The sequence below is a fragment of the Rhinatrema bivittatum genome, chromosome 1 (genome assembly GCF_901001135.1).
Source record: "Rhinatrema bivittatum chromosome 1, aRhiBiv1.1, whole genome shotgun sequence".
Lineage (NCBI taxonomy): Eukaryota > Metazoa > Chordata > Amphibia > Gymnophiona > Rhinatrematidae > Rhinatrema > Rhinatrema bivittatum.
Genome location: NC_042615.1, coordinates 818,619,630 through 818,641,747, shown reverse-complemented (window position 1 = coordinate 818,641,747; position 22,118 = coordinate 818,619,630). Strand labels below are relative to the sequence as shown.

General features: G+C 43.8%; 1 protein-coding gene across 4 annotated transcripts in view; it reads left to right on the top strand.

Moving 5' to 3' along the window:
* Positions 1-22,118, top strand: part of UNC13B (unc-13 homolog B) — a 1,232,326-nt gene that overhangs the window by 958,334 nt on the left and 251,874 nt on the right. For all 4 annotated transcript variants that reach the window (XM_029581856.1, XM_029581857.1, XM_029581864.1 and 1 more), the window contains one exon: positions 1,578-1,704. In XM_029581856.1, the coding sequence (XP_029437716.1) occupies positions 1,578-1,704 (127 nt within the window). The remainder of the gene's footprint in view (positions 1-1,577; positions 1,705-22,118) is intronic.

Sequence of the window (22,118 nt, the reverse complement as noted above, 5' to 3'; positions counted from 1 at the left end):
GAAAGGGAGGTTAGGTTAGGGGGTTGGGAAGCTCCCTCCCAGGCTGCTCCGAAATTGGAGCGGCCTGGAAGGGAATTGGGAACTGCAGGCGTTGGCACATGCAAGTTGCACCATTGTGCACCCCCTTGCGTGCGCCACCCCCTGATTTTATATCATGCGCTCGCCGGCATGCGCATGTTATAAAATCGGCCGTCCATGTGCATGCGCCGGGTAGCGCACGCACATGGACGCGCGCACGCTAGTTTTGAAAATCTACCCCAAAATCAATAGTAGTGAGTTTTTCACGATTCTATCTTGCCCAGAGATAGTGACACTTGATCTCTTTGGGATTTGGTTGTAGGAATCGGGAAAGCCTTGAATTCACTCAACATCAGGATTTTTCCCAAAGTTCTCAGCAAAAATCAATTAATTGTGGTTAATTCCAAGGTTTCCTATATTGAGAACTCTGTCAATGCTACAACTGTGAAGGATCAGAATATTCTTTCTAGATGTCTCGAATCTTTAGAAAATAATATGAAGCATTTAAATCTCAACTTTATGAATTTCCCCAAGATTGTAGGGAAAATTCCATACTTGACCTTAAAGAGGTTTTTTCAAGAAATTTTGGGGGTTTTACCTGATCATTTGCCATTTGTGAACATTTGTTTCTTTCTTCCTAAGAAGACTTCTGTTTCGTCTTTGAATATGGATGTTCAACCTATGAACTTGACCAATTTCTTGGAAAGTTCTTCTGAAGAAATAATTGGTCATTGTATTCTTATGGTTTCTTTTATTTTTTTATCAGATTTAAGCAAAGTAATGCATAATTATTTTAGAAATGTTTCTGCTCAATTTTATGATCAATATGTAAAATCTTTCCTGATTGTGTACAAGTTACTCAGTTTCCTGACTTTTAGACAGGAAACCATATCTTTAGGCTTTTCCTTTATATACTTCGCTATCCCTGTAAATGTATTACAAAATGTAGTAATGAGTGCTTCATGTTTTTTCTACCTAAACAACTGAAGGCTATTTTGGAGTCCCGAAGACCTATAACCCCTTCTACAGTGTCTACTAATTCTTAAGGGGGCATTTATTGTAATATTCTGCTATTCTAGAAGTAAGAGTTGAGTTTCTTTAATTTCTCCCTAAATTTTTTTTTTGCTCCCTCCACAAATTTGTATTGCTTGGGTTTGGAGAATGGTATTTTGAATATTGCTTGTTTTTTATATGTTTAATAAGATTTGTTTAGTTTCATATACTGAAGCCATATGTGTGTTACAAAGGATTATTTTTTGTTCTTTGTATCTTTGAAAATTAATTTTAAAATCTGGTGCTGCACTATATTGTACATGTTTTTGGTGAAGGTTGTTAGCCTTTGTGTTCATAGGTGCACATTTCTGTAGAAGTGAATAAAAATTCCACTGCCTGAATAGAAGTAAACTGGAACTGACACAGCTTTATTACAGTAAGGCAACAGTTATTGGAGAAATGTGCAAAGGCTTTGTCTCTTCACACTAATGTTTATCATACTTGGAATACTGCACAGATTGTTACTATGCTTAATGTTTCTGATTGTTTTTTTTCTTCTTACGCAGAGCATGAGAAACACCGGCTATGTAAAAGCGCAGATTATATGAATTTGCACTTCAAAGTGAAATGGCTATACAATGAATATGTCCGAGATCTGCCAGCCTTCAAAGGAAAAGTTCCTGAGTATCCAGCGTGAGTCAGCTAGCCTTTCTTAATTCTTTTATCTCTCCTTTTATTCTCTTTGCCATCTTTTATCTCATCACATTCAGATGCTTAATTCCTTTTTCATTTAATGTTTTCTCCATTACTTATTTTCATTTCTCTCCCATCTAGTTCATTCCTTTATATGTCTAATTATTTGTCTTTTTCTTCTTTTTCTCTAGTTTTCTCTTTTCATCTGCTCCTGCACTACACAGAAAATGTGTTCCCATCTCTCGCTCACTCTTTCTCTCATATATTATGAATTAGAATGGTTAGAACAGTGGGCTGAGAATCAAGAAAGCCAGGGTTCAAATCCTGCAGACGCTGTTTGTGACCTTGAGCAAGTTACTTCACTCTCTATTGCCTGAGGTCCAAACTTAGATCATAAGCCCTATGCAGATAAGGATAGATTCCTATCTTTTTGTTTTATTTTATAATTAGCCTGTCTAGGCAGGGTACAAAATTACATACATACAAACATTAGCCATCAAAATTCACAAAAAGAACATGGCATGGTCAGCTGCCCTATGAGAAAATGCTAAAGAAGTTTGGACTGTTCAGTTTGGAGAAAAGAAGACTATGCTAGAAGTCTACAAAATCATGAAAGGAATTTAACAAGTTAATGTAAATCGGTTATTTCAGGCCGATTCAAAAAAACGTGCAGGAGAGCTGGCGAGCGCCTGCTATCCCGGCGCGCACACAGGCCACTCTCCTGGGCGCGCGATTCAGAAGGGTGGCCTATGCAAATTAGGGCCCGTGGTAAAAGGAGGCGCTAGGGACACTAGCGCATCCCTAGCGCCTCTTTTTTGATAGGAGTGGCGGCTGTCAGCGGGTTTGACAGCCGACACTCAATTTTGCTGGCGCCGGTTCTCAAACCCGCTGACAGCCACAGGTTCGGAAAACGGACGCTGGCATAATTGAGTGTCCGTCTTCTGGGTCGCGGGCTGATTTTTAATTTTTTTTTTCTTTTTTTACTTTTTACTTTTTTTCTACTTTTGGGGCCTCCGACTTAATATCGCGCGGGAATAACTAATAGGGCCATCAACATGCATTTCCATGTTGCGGGCGCTATTAGTTTCAGGGGGGGTTGGACGCGTGTTTTCAACGTGCTATTACCCCTTACTGAATAAGGGGTAAAGCTAGCGCAGGGGACAGGTATTCCTTGAATTAGCAAGTAGCTCATTTAAAACAAATGGAAAAAAATTATTTTTCACTCAGCGCATAGTTAAGCTATGAAATTCATTGTCAGCGGATGTGGTTACAGCAGTTATTGTAACTGGGTTTAAAAAATAATTTGGATCAGTTCCTAGCTTGTGATTTATCTAATGTTTGGGTACTTGCCAGGTACTTATGACTTGGATTGGCCACTGTTGGAAACAGGATACTGGGCTTGATGGACCCTTGGTCTGACCCAGTATGGCATATCTTATGTTCTTATGTATTCCAAATGAGATCTCACCAGGGAACTATACCAGGGCAAAATCACCTCCCTTTTTCTGGAGACCATTTCTCTCCCTATGCAGCTAAACATCTTTATAGCTTTTGTTGTCACTTTATCCAACTGTTTGGCCACCTTAACATTATCAGATACAATCACTCCCAGATGCTGCTCTTCTTTTGTGATTAGAAGAATTTCATCCTCAATAATGTATTTGGGTTTTTGTATGCTAAATGCATAAATGTGCACTTTTTATCATTAAATCCTTATCAGACCCTACTTCATTCCTTGAAGTTTACTAGATCCCTCCTGGCTATCTATCCTATTGCAGATTTTGGTATCTTTGGCAAAAAGACAAACCTATCAACACTGCAATCATTTTGCAATGTTGTTCACAAAACTCTTTTAAAAGAATTGATTCAAGGACTGATTCCTGAGGCATACCGCTAGTAACACCCCCTTCCTCAGAGTTGGTTCCATTTATTGCAATCCTTTCTTACCTCCCAGTCAGTCACTCTACGGCCCATACCAAGGGCCTATGTTAAATCATGCCAAAGGCCTTACTGAAATCCAAGTACTCTATATCTAGCACTCTCCCTTAATCCAACTTTCTGGTCACCCAATTAAATTGATCAGATTTGTTTGATAAGATTTATATAGGGTAAAAACCAGCTGCCTCAAATCTTGCAATCCATTACATTCCAGAAATTATACTATTTGCTGTTTAGCAGTAATTCAATTAATCTGCTCACCACAGAGGTCAGATTAACTGGACATTAGTTCCTTGCAGCCTCCTTACTTCCACTTATATGAATAGGAACCACATCTGCCCTTCTCCAATCCTCTGAAGAAGCATTGAAAGGTCAACCAATGGAACTGTCAAAACTTCTCTGAGTTCCCTTAATACTCTTCTATGTATGCCTTCCGGCTCTATCGTTTTATCTACTTTGAGGTCCATATTCAGCCATTGTGCAACTTGGCTAGTGAGCCATATAAATTTAGCCCATATTTACAGTGGTGTGGCTGAACCACTGAATATATTCAACTATCTTAAAGTTAGCCAGATAAGTGTAATCGGCTGATTTTGGGGCAAGTCTACGGGCCAACCTGAGCTAGCTGGATAAGTTATCCAGCTAACTCTAAATATCGAGATTAGCTGGATAACTAATCCTGCTAACTCGACTCTTCCCAGTTACACCCCTAGAATGCCACTAACTTATAACTCCATTATCTGGCTAAATGCTTCTTAATGTGGATCTCTTTAAGTTTAATTAACTCTTCCCAAAAATTGATTGAGGTTTGCCTCATTTCCAATCTTATTTTTGTTTGTTTTTATGTGATCGTGCTTTTGGCCTTTTCAAAGTGAACACTGAACAGAAATATTTGTTAAGCAATTCAATTTTTTTCTCGTTATTTCTACATATACCTCCCCTTTACCTCTGAGTCTCACAATGCCACTTTTTGCACTTCCTTCTATCACTAACATATCTTAAAAAAAAAAAAGTCCATAGCATAAATGTAGTATTTCTCTTTAGTTTAAGGATGCCATGGAATGTCATTTTCTTTCGGCTGAAATAAGCAAGTTGGCTTACCGTAAATGGTGTTTCCATAGGTAACAGGATGAATTAGCCATGCTGTCTGGGAGTCCCAAGCTCCCGGGTTGTGTCCCTGTATATTTATTGTTTGGAGGTTTGGACAGCAACCTTCAAAGTGGTAGACAGTCTCATGTTCTTTTTAGTGATGATAAGACTGCTGTGCCTAGTGCTGCATCAGAGGTCGTTTGCTGTTGGAGGCAATAATGTGATGTGAAGGTATGAATGGAGGACCATGTTGCCGCTTTGCAGATCTCAATTAAGGGAACTTTGTTCAAGTGGGCGATTGATGCTGCAGTGGCGCGGATTTGGTGCGCCTGAGGCTTTGTGAGTAGTTTAATGGAACTTTTATTGTAGCAAAAAAGTATGCATTATGATAACCAACTGGCTATGGTCCTTTTTGAGACTGGTTGTCCAGGATCATTTGGGTTAAAGGAAAGGAACAGTTGAGAAGGCCTCGAAGTTGACCGAGTCTTTTTCTTATAGTAAGCTAATGCTCTTTTACAGTCCAATGTGTGCAAAAGCTTTTCACGTTCGTTAGTATGAGGTTTTGGCATAAAAATAGGTAGAGTTATAGTTTGATTAAGATGAAAAAATGTTACCATCTTAGATAGAAAAGAAGGGTGAGGACGAAGGGTCACCTTGTCATGGTAGAATTCTAGATAAGGGGAGTAGTGAACCAAGGCTTTGTAGTTCGCTGACTCTCCTTGCGGAAGTTATGGCAATGAGAAAAATTGTCTTCCATGTCATATATTTGATGTGGCTAGTGTCTAATGGTTCAAGGGGTGGAAGCATTAGTTGTTCCAGTACTACATTTAAATCCCATGGAATTGGAGGTTTAGTCACCGGTGGGCGAAGTTGTATCATTCCCCTCATGATTCTATTAATTAACGGATGGTTAGAAATTGGAAGGTTATTAAAAGGTTCGTGAAAGGCTGCTATAGCACTGATATGAACTCGTACCAAAATGGTGGCTAATCCTGCTTCGTAAAGTGTGTGCAGGTACTGTAGTAAGAGAGTGGCAGTGGATGAAAAAGGGTTTGTTTTTTGGAGTACACCAGTCCAAGTACCGCTGCCGCTTTCCTTTGTAATTGCGTCTGGTTGAAGGTTTCCTTGATGCAATAAGAATATCCTCTAGTTGAGAAGATAAACCTAAGGGAGTTAGTATTTGCCCTTTCAATATCCATGCTGTGAGATGAAGGGATTGATTCATGGGGTGAAGTAAAGAGCCCCCTTCCTGTGTCAGAAGATGTGGAAGATTTTGTAGCGTTATTGATGGATGAATGGAAAGTCTCATGAGGTACGCATACCAGGGCTGTCTCAGCCATGCCGGGGCTATTAAAATCATGCTGATACGTCTTGGATGCATTTCTGAATCGTTCGAGATATGAGTGGAATGGGTGGATAGGCATACATCAAGCCTGGCATCCATGGATTGAGAAAAGCATCGGGAGCAAGCCTTTGATTGCTGGGATAAATTAAGCAGAAGGTCTGGACTTGTCTGTTTGCTTCCGTGGCAAAGAGGTCTATTATGGGAAACCCCCAGTGTTTGAAGATGTTTTGTGCCACTTCTGGATTCAAGGTCCATTCCTGTGGATGAAAAATTCGACTGAGACGATCTGCTGTTACATTGTCCAGACCTGGAAGGATAAGTTGCTTGAATTGATACTTGGGCTTTTATTGTGCAATGTAGAATTCGTGTTGCTTCCTGACATAGAGTCCAGGAACCGGACCCTCCTTCCTTGTTTATGTAAAACATGGCTACCTGGTTGTCGGTATATACCATGAGACTTGATCCCCGTATCTGAGCCGAGAACGTTTGAAGTGCCATCCAAATGGCTCGTAGTTCTAGGAGATTGATCTGGTATGTAGATTCCTGAGGGGTCCACAGACCCTGAGTTTTCAGTTCGCCCAGATGTGCCCCCCAACCTTTGTTGGAGGCATCTGTGGTCAGAGTTATCTGATGAGGTAAACGGAATGGGGAAAGGTTTTTGGGGAGGAGCCACCGTCGAATGTCCTCTTTCATTGCGTTCGTAATTTGAATTCTGGTGCTGAGTAGCTGTATAAACTGAGACCACTGAGTCTTTAAACCCCATTGTAAGCAGTGCATGTGAAGTCTGGTGTGAGGAACCACATAGATCACTGCTGCCATATGACCCAGAAGTTGGAGAACCTGGCGTGCTGATGTCCGGTTTCGGTAAAGTAGGCTGTGTGCCAATGATTGTATGTACTGCATCCTGTCTAGTGGAAGGTACGCTCTCTGTTTCACCGTTTTTATGAGAGCGCCTATGAACTGAAGTTGTTGAGTAGGTTGTGGGTGAGACTTCTCGAAATTGATAAGAAATCCCAACTTCTGAAGGCATTCGATTGTGCGTAATGTATGATCTCTCAGTGTAAATTGATCCGATGCTACTATTAACCAGTCGTCCAGATAAGGAAAAATTTGGATCAAAAGTTTCTTGAGGTGAGCCACCACCACTGCTAGACATTTGGTGAATACTCTTGGGGCTGAAGATAGGCCAAATGGGAGAACCTTGTATTGGTAATGTATATTCTGAACTTGGAAACATAGGTAATGTATATTCTGAACTTGGAAACATAGGTAAAGAAGACGGGTGAATTGGTATATGGGAATATGCATCCTTCAGGTCGATGGAACATACTCAATCATTGGGCTGAATCAGCGGTAGGATATTCTTGAGAGAAGTCATTTTGAATTTCTCTCTCTGTATGTGTTTTGAGTAGTCGTAGATCCAGAATGGGTCGTAGACCTCCTGACTTCTTTGGAATAAGGAAATATTGGGAATAAAACCCTTGGTGATATTGATGAAGAGGGATGATTTGTATAGATTGTCGAACTTGTAGGTTGTTCAATTCCGCTATGAGGGATGTGTAGTGAGATTGTATTATCCTCTTTGGAGGAATATGAGGAAGAGAAGGAGTGGATTGAAAGTTTAGAGAGTAACCATTTTTTATCATGTTTAGTACCCACTGGTCTGATGTGATGGATTTCCAATTGTGGAGAAAATATTGAAGGTGTCCTCCTATGAATACTGGTAGTGGTGGTAGCTGTATTAATTTCAAAAAGAGGAAGCTTGTTTTTGTTGAGGGGCCGGCGTTTGCTTTACTTGTCTTTGTTGTCTGGCACAACCCCTAGAAACAGATGGAGCTGTGTTCCTCGGTGGGACATATGGTTGAGGCCTGTACTGGGAATATGGTCTATTGTATGGTCTCGAGTAATACCGATGACAGTAAGGATAAAATCGATGTTGAGATTTGTGAGACTCTGCAGGTGTCGTAAGAGAAAGTACAGCTGCACTTTGTTCCTTTAAATTGGAGATGGTGGCACTGAATTTATCTCCAAAGAGATTGTCTCCTGTACATGGAATATCGGCGAGTTTCTCATGGACATCAGGGCGAATTTCGCTGGCTCTGAGCCAAGCGATCCATCTGGCTGCTATAGTCAAAGCGGACGCTCTTGCCGAAGATTCGAATGACTCGTAAATAGAGCATAGTCAATGTCTGAGACCACCTTCAATATCCAAGAAAGATTGTGGAAGTGTATTGTCCTCCGATAGACATAGTGGACATAGCTTTTGGAGTGATTCAAAGAGGTACTGCGTAGTGTAGAACTGATGATGTTGTATTCTGTTTGTGAGCATGGAGGAGTGATACACCTTCTTTCCAAAGTCATCCAGACATTTATTCTCTCAGCCCGGTGGTGTGTTTGAATGTAATTTAGTATGCTTAGCTTTGGATAAGGCTGATTCGCACAATAGATTGGTGGGGAAGTTGGGCAGACTCATAAATTGATGAATTACGCATCTTATACTTAATATCAATTTTTCTTGAAGCAGCTGTTATTGAGAGAGGAGTTTTCCAGATTTTGAATAGAAGATTTTCCAAGACAGAGTGTGGAGGTAGAGCAGTGGGCTCGGGAGGAGATTCAAATATTTTTAAGATCCCAAGCATTTCAGTCCTGGGATCAGGTAGTTTTCCGGTTTCTACCTGGAGAAGACTGCCTTCTTTTTCAATGAATTTTGCATAAGTCAGATCCTCCGAAGGAGAATAAGGTTCAGGTAGACCTTCCGGAGGATCAGATGGCATTCCCGTTGAATAATTCAAAGAGCGAACTGATTACGGAGAACCCGGACTAAGTGGTTGAGTTGGTGTATGTTCTTTGACCGGCTCCAAAGGTTCAACATATGGAGGCGAAGCAGGAGAACCATCAGGAGAATCCTGTGGTGGTACTTGCTGAGTTTTTTCCAGTTCTTGGAAAAAAGAGCTGAGAATATCTGAGATTTTCATCATAGTAGATGCCGCCAGAGTACCTTGTGGAGGAATATGTAATCTTTGCTTTGGGGCTTTTGTCGGATTTGCCGCAAGCAAAATGTCCTCATGCGATTTTCCTTTTTTCTGGTCCTGAGGAGGTATAATAGGCAAAGGGCGAATACGTTTTGATGATGGAATTTGCAAGGTAGGAGAGCGTCTCTTACCTCTAGATACAGATGAGAGACTGGCCAAAGAACTTTCACTGAGAGGAGTGCAACCTGATGATAGAGAATCAGATGCAGATAGGTCTTCAACATCCACGTCAGAACCTACAGAGGAGTTTCTTGATGAACCTCGAGAGTGTCGTCTCCTTGCTAAACTTTCTTTTGTTGTATGTTTCGATGAACCTGTATGGTGTAATTTATGATGATGTTTGCCCAATCTATTGTGGTCTGGTGACTCCACTTGCATTCGTTTTGCACCATGCACCTTAGGTGCGTCATGTAATGTTTTGTGCATCGTTAATGCACCGTGTGGTTGGACATGCGCCGTAGATGCGCCATGCTGCGTAGGGTGTGTTGATGATGCGTTGTCATGGCCATGCCGTGCGTCGTTCTTGCGTCGTCTATTCTTGTTGCATCGTGCTTTCTTTTCAACAGCGCTAACGGCCCAGTTTCTAACAATGCACTCCCAGGTTCCTTGCGCCAAAGTACCCCTGCCGGATCCCTGGCTTTTCTATGAGGCCTTGAGGGTGTGTGAGACCCTGGCCTGGTACTTGGGACGGCTGCCTTCAGCCCTGCTGGTCCCAGCAGGACACCCGTTTCGAATGGGCCTTACCAGACTTCGCAGGTCCCGGTGAAGAATGTACCAATGATGGTGGGGCCGAAGTGCCTGTCCTAAGTCTTTCCATCCTTGCGGTCCGGTGCTGCTGGGCTCGCGGAGACATTCTCCCGCAGTCCTGACACGACCTTTGGTCGTGGTCCGGGCCTAAACAGATGTAGCAATAATTATGTCCATCCGTGAGGGGCATAATTTTGCCACACTGACAATATTTAAACCCAGAGATCTTCGGAGCCATCTGGGAGGAGAAATCTTGAGAAAAAAACGCGAAAAATTTGATGAAAAAAATCCAGTCAGGAAAAAATTTGCTAAAGGAAAAAACCCCACGGGCGAACGGCTCATGGAAAAAAAGAAACTGAAGAGGTGAGGGAACCGCGCGGGAACACTACCGCGCAAACACACAGAGTCAAAAACTCTCTGATCAGCTAGGGAAAACTCCGCCTACTTGGGATCGCGACGCTCCCCAGACAGCATGGCTAATTCAGCCCTGCTATCGACAGGAAAAATAAACTGTTGGCAAAACAGTATCACTGAATAGCATTCCAAACAGAACAAGTGTATTGTGACAGCCATTTCTTACGAAGGCATCTCTAAGATTGAGATTCCACATAGAGGGAGACATAATGGCACAGCTAAAGATATGCAAAAAAAAAAGACTTGGGAGAGAGAGCAAACCATGTTTATAATACTTGATAGGACAACATGATAATCTGTGAGTCCAGGACGTGCAATAAAAACACCACTCCCTGTGCAGCCAAATGAATAAATGTCGAGGCCTGCATACCCGGAATGAAATCTAAATTACCCCTAATAGATAAACTGATTCCCTTGGATCCTGGTCCAGCTTAAAGCATAGATATGCCCACACCTTATGTAAGGAAACTAAAGAAAAATTGTGATGTATAGGTAAAGGCAAAATACCTGGATGAGCATGTAGCACAAAGCAGGGGTCTAATGGCTTGACCAATTCCTTCTCCAAATCCAAGGGGGTAAAATGTGATGAATTAGATAGCCAGTCCTCACATGTCTCAATAGACAAGCCATGCTGTACTCCTCTAAATCCAGGATCCCCATTCCTCCCTGCTGCCAAGATTCCACCAAATTGACTATTAAAATCCATGCTCTTTTCCCCCTACCAGGCAAAGCGAGAAAGCATTGCATAAACTAGCTTAATATCTCTCTTCTGAAGTACTAAGGGCACAGTTTGCAGAATATAACCACTGGGGACATAAAAGCATTTTAAATAAATTCATCCTGCCCATCACCAAAAGAAGTAAGTCCTTCCATTCCAGAAATGTATTCTTAAGGGACTTTAATAGAGGGAGAACATTTAAGTCATAGATCTTGGTGAGGGATATTGATAGTTTTACCCCCAAATATTGGAAAGAATCCCCTGCCCACCTGAGAAGAAACTTCTTACCCCAACCCATCTGATAGTGGACCGGGGAGGCTATCACCTCAGATTTGCTCACATTTAATTTAAAGCCAGAAAAAGAGCCAAAAAAAGCAAATTCCTCCATCATGGCAGTCAACGATTTCATGGGATTGCTAAAATGTACCAGCAGGTCATCTGCAAAAGCTGCGACCTTAAACATGTTGGCTCCTACTGAAGTACTGGAGATATAAGCATTACATTGAATGGCCCTGAATAGCAGTTCAAGTGATAAAATAAATAAAAGGGTTGACAGAGCTAGCCTTGCCTTGTACCATGCTGTAAAGGAAATTCAGGTGTGAGAGATCCATTTATTAAGATTTGAGCTCTAGGTGCCGAGTAGAGCTAGCGGACTACCTTCAGCTAATTACCACAAAACCCAAACTATTCCAAAACATATAAAATATAATCCCAGGCTACTCAATCAAAGGCCTTCTCTGCATCAAAACTGATCAATAATGAAGAGATCATGCGGTATGTGCTCCATTCAATAGAGGCCAAAGCCCGCCTTACATTAAAGGCAGGATGTCGCCCTCACACAAAGCTCACGAGGGAGGGGATGATGCATGCTAAACAGTCTGCATAGATCTTGGTGAGTAATTTAACATCAAAGTTCAATAGTGAGAATGGCCTGTAAGAACCAGGTTGAAGTGGGTCTTTATCTTTCTTAGAAATTAGCATGATTAGGGCCTTATTAGCATGTTACAGAAAAGATTGCTGCACAAGCAAATGTTCACATAGGAGAAGGAAGGGGGGGCCACACGTTCCCTCAAAATCTTGTAAAACTCCCCCCCCCCCCAATAGCCATCTGACCCTGTTGTCTTATATGGGGGAAGCTCCCAAAATGCCATATTGGATTTCCTCCAGATGGAGCGAGGCATTTAACTTTTCTGGTTGCACATCTGTGAGTTGTGGAAGTGGAATCTTTGTAAAAAAAAAAAAAAAAAAAAAGCGTCCTAACCTTGATATCTCCTGACTATCAAGCATACAGTTGCTGAAATTAGTCAAGAAAAATCTCTCAGAACCCCTCAAGAGAATTAACGATGTTGTACTTTTTGTCACTGGCTGCTGCAATATATTTGGCCCCTAGTTTACTTTTTACCATATTAGCCAGCAACTTCCCCGCATTGCTTTCATATTGAAAGAGTTGGAATTTGTAATAAAATATAGATTTAACTGTGTGTTGGTGGATCAATGAGTTCAGAGCGGTCAAGAATGTTAAAAAAAAAAATGTGGCTTAATAAGCAAACATCCCTAATCAAACCTTTCTACATAAATGTCAACCACAACAAATAAGACAGGGATAGATATAATCTGTAACCAAGGCAAAGGAGTATCAACCCTACAGGATAATTGTAATACAAATAAGGGTGTCAGCAAGCCGGGAAACAAGTGCAAGACCACCTTGAAGGTGGTTGCCCGGACCTCTCAATCATCCACCCAGAAGAAACCTGAAAGTAATAGAATGTGAAGTTCTTTTTATGTACTTTTTTTATATATTCTTTCGAATCCAATAAATTTGTTTAGAATAATGGCTCACTTCCTCAAAAATTTTTACCATAAACAAACAACAAAAAAATCCCTTGAGAACTACTGCTAACAAGCAGAAAATTATTTTATAAACACTCTACAAAAAACATTTTTTTAGTAAAGTTACGGGAAATGGTATCAGATTGTAAAAGTGCTCCCAGTCTCATGGGCTCTTGCCCTTACAGGGCTACAACCCTTCTCATGTCTTTAGCACTGTTGAGTCACGTCATCTACCTTTTCCATGTAAAAGTTTTCTCCGTATCAACTGTGAAAAATATAACCCCACTTGCCCAATAAAATTGCTTATTTAAAAATCTTATTCTTATGTGAATCCCTCTACTTAATCACTTATTTTTTTTTACTATGCATATACTGCTTAATTCTCCAGTTAGTTTTTTAATTCGCCTCCTTGCTATCAGCTGTTCTTCCGCCCGACATTGACAATGTTTCGGCGCGCCACTCGCGCCTGCTTCAGGGGCTTACAACTAAATGCCTATAAGAAAAGCAGATATTTTTTACTTAATTCTTCTATGTGATAACATATTTTTAGACAATACATTCAATGGTACTTACAATTCAGCTCTGCTCCGCACTACCATTCCAGTTCCTCACTGACTTCAAACATGGCGCCAAAACGCTCACTGACTTTCTTGAATGGAAATGGGTTTTTTTATTGCATATCATGAATAGTAAAAGCACCTATTAGCATGGCTGCACAAGAAGACCGACCAATCAACTTCTGTTGAGACCTGCCGGAGCCATTGTATTCAATTTAAATATCCACCTCTGTTCACGTTGCAGTAGGCGGAGATTTAAATCGCCACCTCGTTCATCCTGTTGTATTGCTTCCAACACTGTACTTTTTAAACTACAAAAATCATGAGATTTCTCTAAACAGTGCTGTACCAACGGTGCCTCCAATTTTTTACATTTTAACGCACTTTTGTGTTCTATTAGACGGGTTTTCAAAAACCGTGTTGTTTTGCCTATATACAATAGACCACATGAGCACCATATAGCATACACAACGTTATTAGAATTACATGAAGTTCTTGCAATTGGTTTAAACCTACTCAGTTTTTCCAGGGGTATATTAATATTAGAATGGGCCAAAGGGCACATAGTACAAGACCCACAAGGGGAATGACCCTCTCGTTCCACCTCCTTTCTTGGTAACATCCTAAAATGTGATGATACCACACGATCTTTAATATTAGATCCTCATTTAAAAGCAATCATCGGTTGTAAATCAAAAACTGAATGTACTTGCAAGACATTCCAATGGCGTCTTATGCTACGTGCTACTTCGTTAACCCCTAATGAATAAGGCAACACACATGTGAGGCGCTGTGAAGTAGTTTTTTGATGAGGTTGTAATAGATGTTCCCTGTGGTTCCACCTTGCTCTTTTGCAGGCTTGTTTTATTATTTTTAAAGGATAGCCTCGATCCAAAAACCTCTGGCACATCTCCTTTGCCCTGATCTTATATTCCCCTACTGTGGAACACAATTTTCTTAATCTCAAAAATTGGCCAAAAGGGATACTATTCTTTAGTGGCAATGGGTGACAACTTGAATACTCTAATAATGTATTCCGATCTGTTGGTTTTTGAAAGATTGTGAAAAAGAATTTGCCATCTTTTATTAAGATTTTTATGTCCAGAAATGAGACCGAATGCTTATCAAAATTGTATGTAAACTGTAAAGCCTGTTCTCGAGCATTTAACCACTGAATAAATTCTTTAAATAGGACCTCAGTCCCTTGCCACACTATAAAGATGTCATCGATGAATCGGCGCCATACCAATATATTTTCTTGGTATGGGGAGCTTGAAAGCCACTGTGATTCAAAATTTCCCACATAGAGGCTAGCGACACTCGGAGCCATCGTGGCTCCCATCGCAGTGCCTCCTACCTGTTGGTAATAGGTACTGTCAAACATAAAAAACAAATTTTTCAAAGCCAAACTGGCTAATTCTACTATAAAGGACACTGGTGGTCGAATCCTAGATGACTGTGAAGTTAATTGGGATTGAATCACCTGCAAAGCCCCTTCTTGGGGTATATTTGTATATAGCGACACGATGTCAATTGTGGCTAAAGCTACCCCTTCCAAAGGAATATTTAAAGTTTCCAAAAAATGAATCAATTCTCCTGAATCACGTACATACGATGGCAGAGAAGGTATTAAAGGGCGCAAGAATGTATCAACATATTGCGAGAGCGGTTCTAGCAATGAACCACGTGAGGAGATGATAGGACGTCCTGAAGGGTTCACCAAATTCTTATGAATCTTAGGAAGATGATAAAAGGTGGGCACTCTAGGATGTTCTACTTTCAAAAAACGAAACTCTCTTTTAGTAACCCAACTTTGTGTTAAAGCATCTTCCAAAAGATTATCTATATGCTCTTTCAGCTGTGCTGTAGGATTTTCAGCTAATTTTTCATAAAACTGTGAATCGGCTAGCTGTCGCAATGCCTCTGCTCTATACGAACCTTGGCTCATGACTACTACCGCTCCCCCCTCCTCACTTCAGTTTCCTGTCACAGGTTGCAAAAAGCACTATGCCTCTGCAGGTGTATTATAAATGGAGGTAGTCCCCGCATGTATGACCCGTAACTTAGCTGGGTATAATAAAGAGAAGCATATTTTCTTCTGAAACAGAGAATTGCATGGGAGGGAGAATGCTCTCCGTATCCCAGTGAGCTTGTCTGAGTAGTCATGAAATATCAATATCTTCCTTTCCCCCATACTGGGTTGTACACTTCGTCCACCGCTTGCATGATCGCTGCCTTCTGTGCAAAGTCAAGAAAGCTGGCAATGACCAAATAGGGCCTATCGCAGTTCTCCTGCCGTGGGCCAATATGGTGAGCCCTTTCTATCCATTTGGGCCCCTGGGTCTCAAGAAGATGAAGCGCACTTGGCAGCCATTTTTCCAAAGACTCCCTCAGTTCAGCATGTAGCAGCGACTCCAGGAGACCCAAGAACCTTAGATTATTACAACGGGAGAAATTTTCCGGGTCTTCTAGCTTGCTTTCTATGACCTCCAAATGCTCCACTGTTGTAGCTGCAGCTGGGTTATGGCGGCAGCACCATCTTCCAGATCAAAGAAATGCTGCTCTATCTCTGTCAACTACCAGGCAATCGAATCAAACGAGCCAGACAGGGCATCGAGTTTAGCAAAATTCTCTTCGATCTTCCCATCAAGCTTGATATCTATAGCTTTTTCTAATGCCCCAGTGATCGCAACAATCAGCACCTCTGTTTGTGCCAGCTCGACTGCCTCAGCTGCCTTACTGTCGACCATCTTGGGGTCTGCCGGTCTGGATGTATCTTTGTTCTCCCTCACGAGCCAGCTCGACATGCCCGCATCAAAGTCTCCCAGGTACAAGCAGCGCACAGAATACAGCGGCAGGGCGCACAAAACAGCCCTAGACGCAGCTGAAATCGGCGGGTCAGGGGCAGGTGGCAGACTCCCTTCATAACATCATGTGACACCCCCCCCCCCCCCTTTACCTTGCCTTTTTAAGTTTTTGCTTAATTTCATCACAGTTCACAATCAGATGATAGAGCTTGCTACTATGAGCACTGTCACCTATTTAGCATCACATATAGATTTTACTGTCTCTTAGTCCACTAGTCTGAGCTTGTCACTTATTTATTCTTGCTTTTAATTGTGCCTTTTTTTAAATCTATCAGTTTCTTTCTGCCTCCTTGATGCTTCCCTGTCAATGAGAATAAGATCTGGCATTATGAGACTTCAATCACAACTAAACAAGGATTTTCCCATTTTATAGGCCTTCCTGGCTTACTTTAGTCCAATCCTCGCAGTGACAATTCTCTGCCAGTTTTCATACAACAGGGCTTCTTCTGGAACTTTGCAATCATGAGCCTTAAATCCGGGCATGAGGCGTTGTCATTGTCCAGTGATTGACGCCTTCCTCTCCAGGCCTGTGGATGTTGCTGCCTCCTCAGCATCCCTGGGAACAGAAGACCTGAGCTGGGAATGGATTGATAACTTGCTACCCTATAAAGTGCAATGAAGTATAAAAGATGTAGAATTAACTTTAAATTCTAAATTAATTTCCCCTGAAGAAACTACTTATGAATGAAGCAACCTGGGAAGGTTTCATTTTTTCAATAAATTTGTGGTAATGTGGTCATTTTTAAAGTATGTGATACAAAATGTAATATTTTGGCTAATTAGACAATAGACCAGTTCTATTATGGTTCTACAAAAGAAAGAAAGTATAGATCCTTAGAATTCCATGCTATAAAGAGAGGTGTACAATTAGCAGTTCCTCAGAATCCATGTTCTTTGTGCTTCCTTAAGTGCTTCATAGACAAGTGGGACTACTGTAAAGGAGCAGCATTTTATACATTGTTTCCAAGTAATCATATGCTGCACCTGTTTCTTTGTTATCTTTCAAACAGATAACAGAAGCTAAGTTATTAACTCTGTATTTTTCTCTTGCTTTGAGTTAACTTTTGTAATTTTACTTTGTGTTAACCTTGGCAGGCCATAATTAGTACAATCTATGATTTTTCTTTGCAGAGAGGACTGTGACCTTTCTGATGCCCATGTAATATGCTGTCTTATGATAGCACAAGTGATGCCATATGCTTGTAGCTGAGTACTGTGGGCTGGCATAGTGTAATGACTGAGAGCCCCACTGCATGTTCAAAGTGGCAAATGAAAGCATAATGACATTGAAGAAAGCCAGAAATATATTGGGAGGAGGGAATTTAACAGTTATCAAAATGGATCAGTTACAGATTATTGGTTGCTTTTTTAAAATTATTTTATAAATTATTCTTGCATGGACAGAGTGGCAAGGAAATCATCAGTCACGCTGCATGAATCATACAGACTGAGGTCACAGCCCAGAAAGGAAGGGGTGGGAGAGAAGTACATAAAATATGCTATACTGAATCAAAGGGACCATCAAGCCCAGTATCCTGTTTTTAGCAGTGGTCAATCTGAGTCACAAGTACCTGACAAGTACCTAAACATTAAATAGCAGTTTATGGACTTCTCTCCAGGAACTTATCTAAACCTTTTTTAAACCCAGCTATATTAGCTGCCTTAACCACATCCTCTGGAAATGAATTCCAGAGTGTAATTGTGCATTACGTGAAAAATAATTTTCTCTGATTTGTTTTAAATATGTGTTATGTTCTGGTATGGTTGTGGACCCTGGATCTTAGTGAAAGCTGACCCCACCCACAGGGCTCCTCCCTGTGGGGACTCTCCATGATAGGCGTGGCCTCAGCTGAGACAGACACAGATATTAACGAGACTTTATTAGACTGGAATGTAGATAAAGTACCCACCAAGTGGGAGGAGAGACACAGTCCAGATTAATAAGGTTGCCCAGTGATGATATCCCTGGTAGTGGCCTGCGGAGCGGGGTATGCCGGGGAACTCCTCCTGCAGATGATACACTTCTCAGTATATATCCAGTAGTGGCCTGCAGCGCGGGGTACGCCGAGAATTACACTGTCGTTGGTAAGAGAAGTGCAGGAGGTCAGCAGAGCTGGGTAGATGAGGGTACTCAGTCCAAAGTGTAGAAGGTGGTCTGCTGAGGCAAGCATGGTGGTGGCCCGAGACACGGGGTACACCGGAGGTTCCGTCAGCAAGATGGTAGTAAACGATAGCATACTCACAAGGCTGAACGAGGCTGTGTCTCAATCAAGAGTAGATGGGACAAGGCCCCCAAGGAGCGGGTACCTAAAGCATTCAAGTCCCAGACTCAGGATCGGTTCAGAGTAGCAATTAGTGAAGCATCTCCAAGTGGAGTGGAATTCAGCAGGAAGGAAGTCCTTGCTAACTCGTAGGAAGCATACGCCGGAAAGCTTAAATACACTGGCAGGTGATGTCATGCGGAGGGGATGCCCCCGAGGTTACCGCCATGACGTGTATAAGAGAGGGCCTGGTGCACGCGCCCTAGGTGATGGTGGACAGGATCGCCCATGCCGTCCCGGGAACGCTGAGGAAGGCGGCATTTGCAAGTGGAGGCCGTCATTCTTCCGAGAATCGCTGGTGCAGGGAAAAAGGAGGTGAGCAACAGAGGTCACAGCCATCTGCGACCGACAGGCACAACAGATTGCTACTTACTAACTTCATGGAGTGCCCCCGCTAGTCATTGTATTCTCCTACGACAAGCAGGATGGTAGTCCTCATACATGGGTGACATCATCTGATGGAGCCCAGCATACCACTATTCACGTGTCCACGCAGGGTCCCTCTTCAGTGTCTTGTGCTCTTTTTGTCGGAAAATGTATCGATTCCAGGTAAGGTGTCTTCGGGATCCAACTGTCATTGATTGCTCCCCAACCATTTTTTCTCATTGTGTCATCAGGTTTCTCCCGGTTCCCCCAGTTCCCTTGGACGATGTCCTTCATGGACCCACATGAGGTGTGTGTCCTTTGCCTGGGGGCATCGCACGATGCCCAGGGGTGTAGTTTTTGAAACCAGATGACCCCCAAGGACCTGCGTGCCTGCCTGGACAAGATGGAGAAGCTGTTCGGGTCCGAGAAGTCCAAACCATCGATGTTGGCTGTTAGGGATGTGGATCCTTGGGCTGAGGGGGAGTTGGAACTACCTATGGGGAGGAGCCCCACAGGTACCTGTGGTGAGGCCGGAGAGAGGCTGAGACTCCACTGGGGCTTCACCACTACCAGCCCTCGTTCCCCTCAGGTTGAGCCCTTGGGTACCGAGGCCGGCTGGACTTACATGGGATCACAAGTCCGGAGTGTCTCGTGATTCAGGTACAAGCAGGCGGCGAATCTCATAGTCCGGAATGAAGGGTGGATCAGGGCAGGCAGCGAATCTCATAGTCCAGGGACAAGCGTGGGTCAAGGCAGGTAGCAATTCTCATAGTCCAGGAACAAGCGTGGGTCTTGGGTCCAGCAGGACAGAACACAGATTCAGGAACAGGAACCTCCAGGTACCAGAACAGGAGCCAAAGAAAGCCAATGCAAGGTCTGGGGGCAAGCCTTGCCTTAATATAGGTCGGGGTCAGGAGGATAGAGCCAGGGCACCTCCTGACGAGGTCCCTTTAAATAGAGTCCGGAAGCGCACGCGCCAAAAGCAGCCGGGAGGCAGGAGGACCCGGGTGGACTCGGGCACGCCGGGAAGGCTGCGCTGATGGCAGAAGTCCAGCACAGAGCCCACGTGGCAGGGCGCATCCGCAGCGGCTCCCAGCTGCCACCAGAGTCCCCAGGCCGGTCAGGACGCCGGCACGAGAGCGGTAGGTGAAGGGAGCCAGTCATGGTCCTCTGTGGCCAGTTCCCATAACCTTCGTCAGGAGCATCGACTCTGAAAGGTTGGGGAGAGCCGATGGACACTGATCCCTTAGTGTCGACCCCACCACCAAGTTTTCCAGTGGAGAGAGGGGCCAGAGATCAGCCGACATCTGAATCGTCTCCTTCGGCGCCGGGGAAAGACCAGGCCGAGCACTGTCTGAAATCCCGGAAGCATCGCCATCGGATTCTGTCTTCGCACGATACCGAGCTTGGGTTAGCACCGGCTTTTGCTGTGATGCTTCTGAAGTGACCCCACGGCCAGGAGGCACCGCCCTCTATGAATGCCAGGGGTCCAAGGTGTTCCCCATCAATTATGGTGCCGGATCTCCCTCAAGGCTCCAAGGAAGATTTGGTTACGCCTTCTCCTCCTCAGTCTGCCCTGCTGTTGGCAGCCTTCGAGGAGAAACTGGAGCGCAGGGTGCAATTAGTAGTTGTTCGAGCCCGGCAGGGCATCGAGCCCCAGCCTCGCCGATGCCTCCACTGGTGCCAGAGCCTGCACTTTCGATGTTGGTGCCGCTGCTGGAATGCTTCAATGTTCTTCTCAGTGTCCTCCCCATACAGCCGATGCCAGTGGCCTGGGTGCCATTGATGCCCCACTGTCTCCATCCAGTGTGATCCCCAATGCAGGTTCCTCCAAGGCCAAAGGCACCGAGGACCCCAGTTCCATGGCCAGCATTGCTTGGACCACTCCCTGGGCTTTCGGGGGCCTCAATACCCTCTGTGCCGAAGTCATTGAGCTGGGGAGGGCCCCCACCACGAACGCCTGTGGGCAACCTCAGTGATGACGCCCCTTACAATGCGTGGGGAGATGATTCCTCCGAGTCTTCCTCCGATGTCTCTGGGGACCTCCCCTCGGACCCGTCTCCTCCGGAGGAGCGACTTCGATCCCCGCCTGAGGACTTAACATTTGCTGGGTTCGTATGGGCCATGGCAGAAACTATTCTGTTCCAGCTTCTGATAGAAGAGGATACCAGGCACAAGATGCTGGAGGTTCTCCAGTTTGTGGATGCCCTGAAGGATGTGGTGGCTGTTCCTGTTCATGAGATCTTTAAGGAACTGCTCCTTAGGATTTGGGAACACCCCATCTCTGTGCCTCCGGTGAACAGGAAGGCTAATGCTGTTTATCTGGTACAGCATGCCTTGGGGTTTGAGAAGCATCAACTCCCCCACCAGTCAGTTGTGGTGGAGTCTGCCCTAAAGAAGGCCAAGTGTTCCTGCACCCATGTCTCAGGTGTTTTAGGGCATCATGTTAATTGATATATCAACTCCTACCAGCTGTATATGAGACAGTATTCCCAAAACCTCTGTAAACAGGTCCAGGAACTGTCCAAATGCGTGCCCCAACAGCAGCAGGATGCCTTTTTGACAGTTGTCCAGCCTTGAATGTGGCAAGCATGAGGTACGCTGCACCTACAATGTTTTTGAAATGGTAACTAGGGTGGCAGTAGTGGGCATAGGTGCCACAGCATGGCCTGGTAGCAAGCCTCTGATCTCCGGCCGGAGGTGCAGGAGAAGCTCGGGGACCTTTCATGTCCTGGCAAGAATCTATTTAGTGATAAGGTGAGAGATGCCGTGGCTCAGTTGAAGATCACCATGAGACCCTCCAGCATCTCTCTGCCAGTGCGTTGGATCCGTCATCCTCACATCAGGGCCCGAGAAGACCCTTCTATCGTCAGAGGAAATATTACTCTCCTGCTTCTCGTGGCCGATCCCAGTGGGAGCTCTAGGGCCCACCTGCATCAGCGCAGATTCCCAGGCCCCAGCCAGCACCCCAGTCAAGCCCCGCTATAGGGTTTTGACTGAATGCAAGGGAGCATAAGCCAACCATCTGTACTCTCGACATGACACTCTCTGGCTGTGGTTCTTCATGGATTGTTAGCCCACATTTAATTCAGACCACTGGGTTCCATCCATTGTCCATCAAGGGTACTTACTGAACTTCCTTGGTGTCCCTCCAGACTCTCCCTCTTGCCCCTCTTGGGGTCAGTCCTCG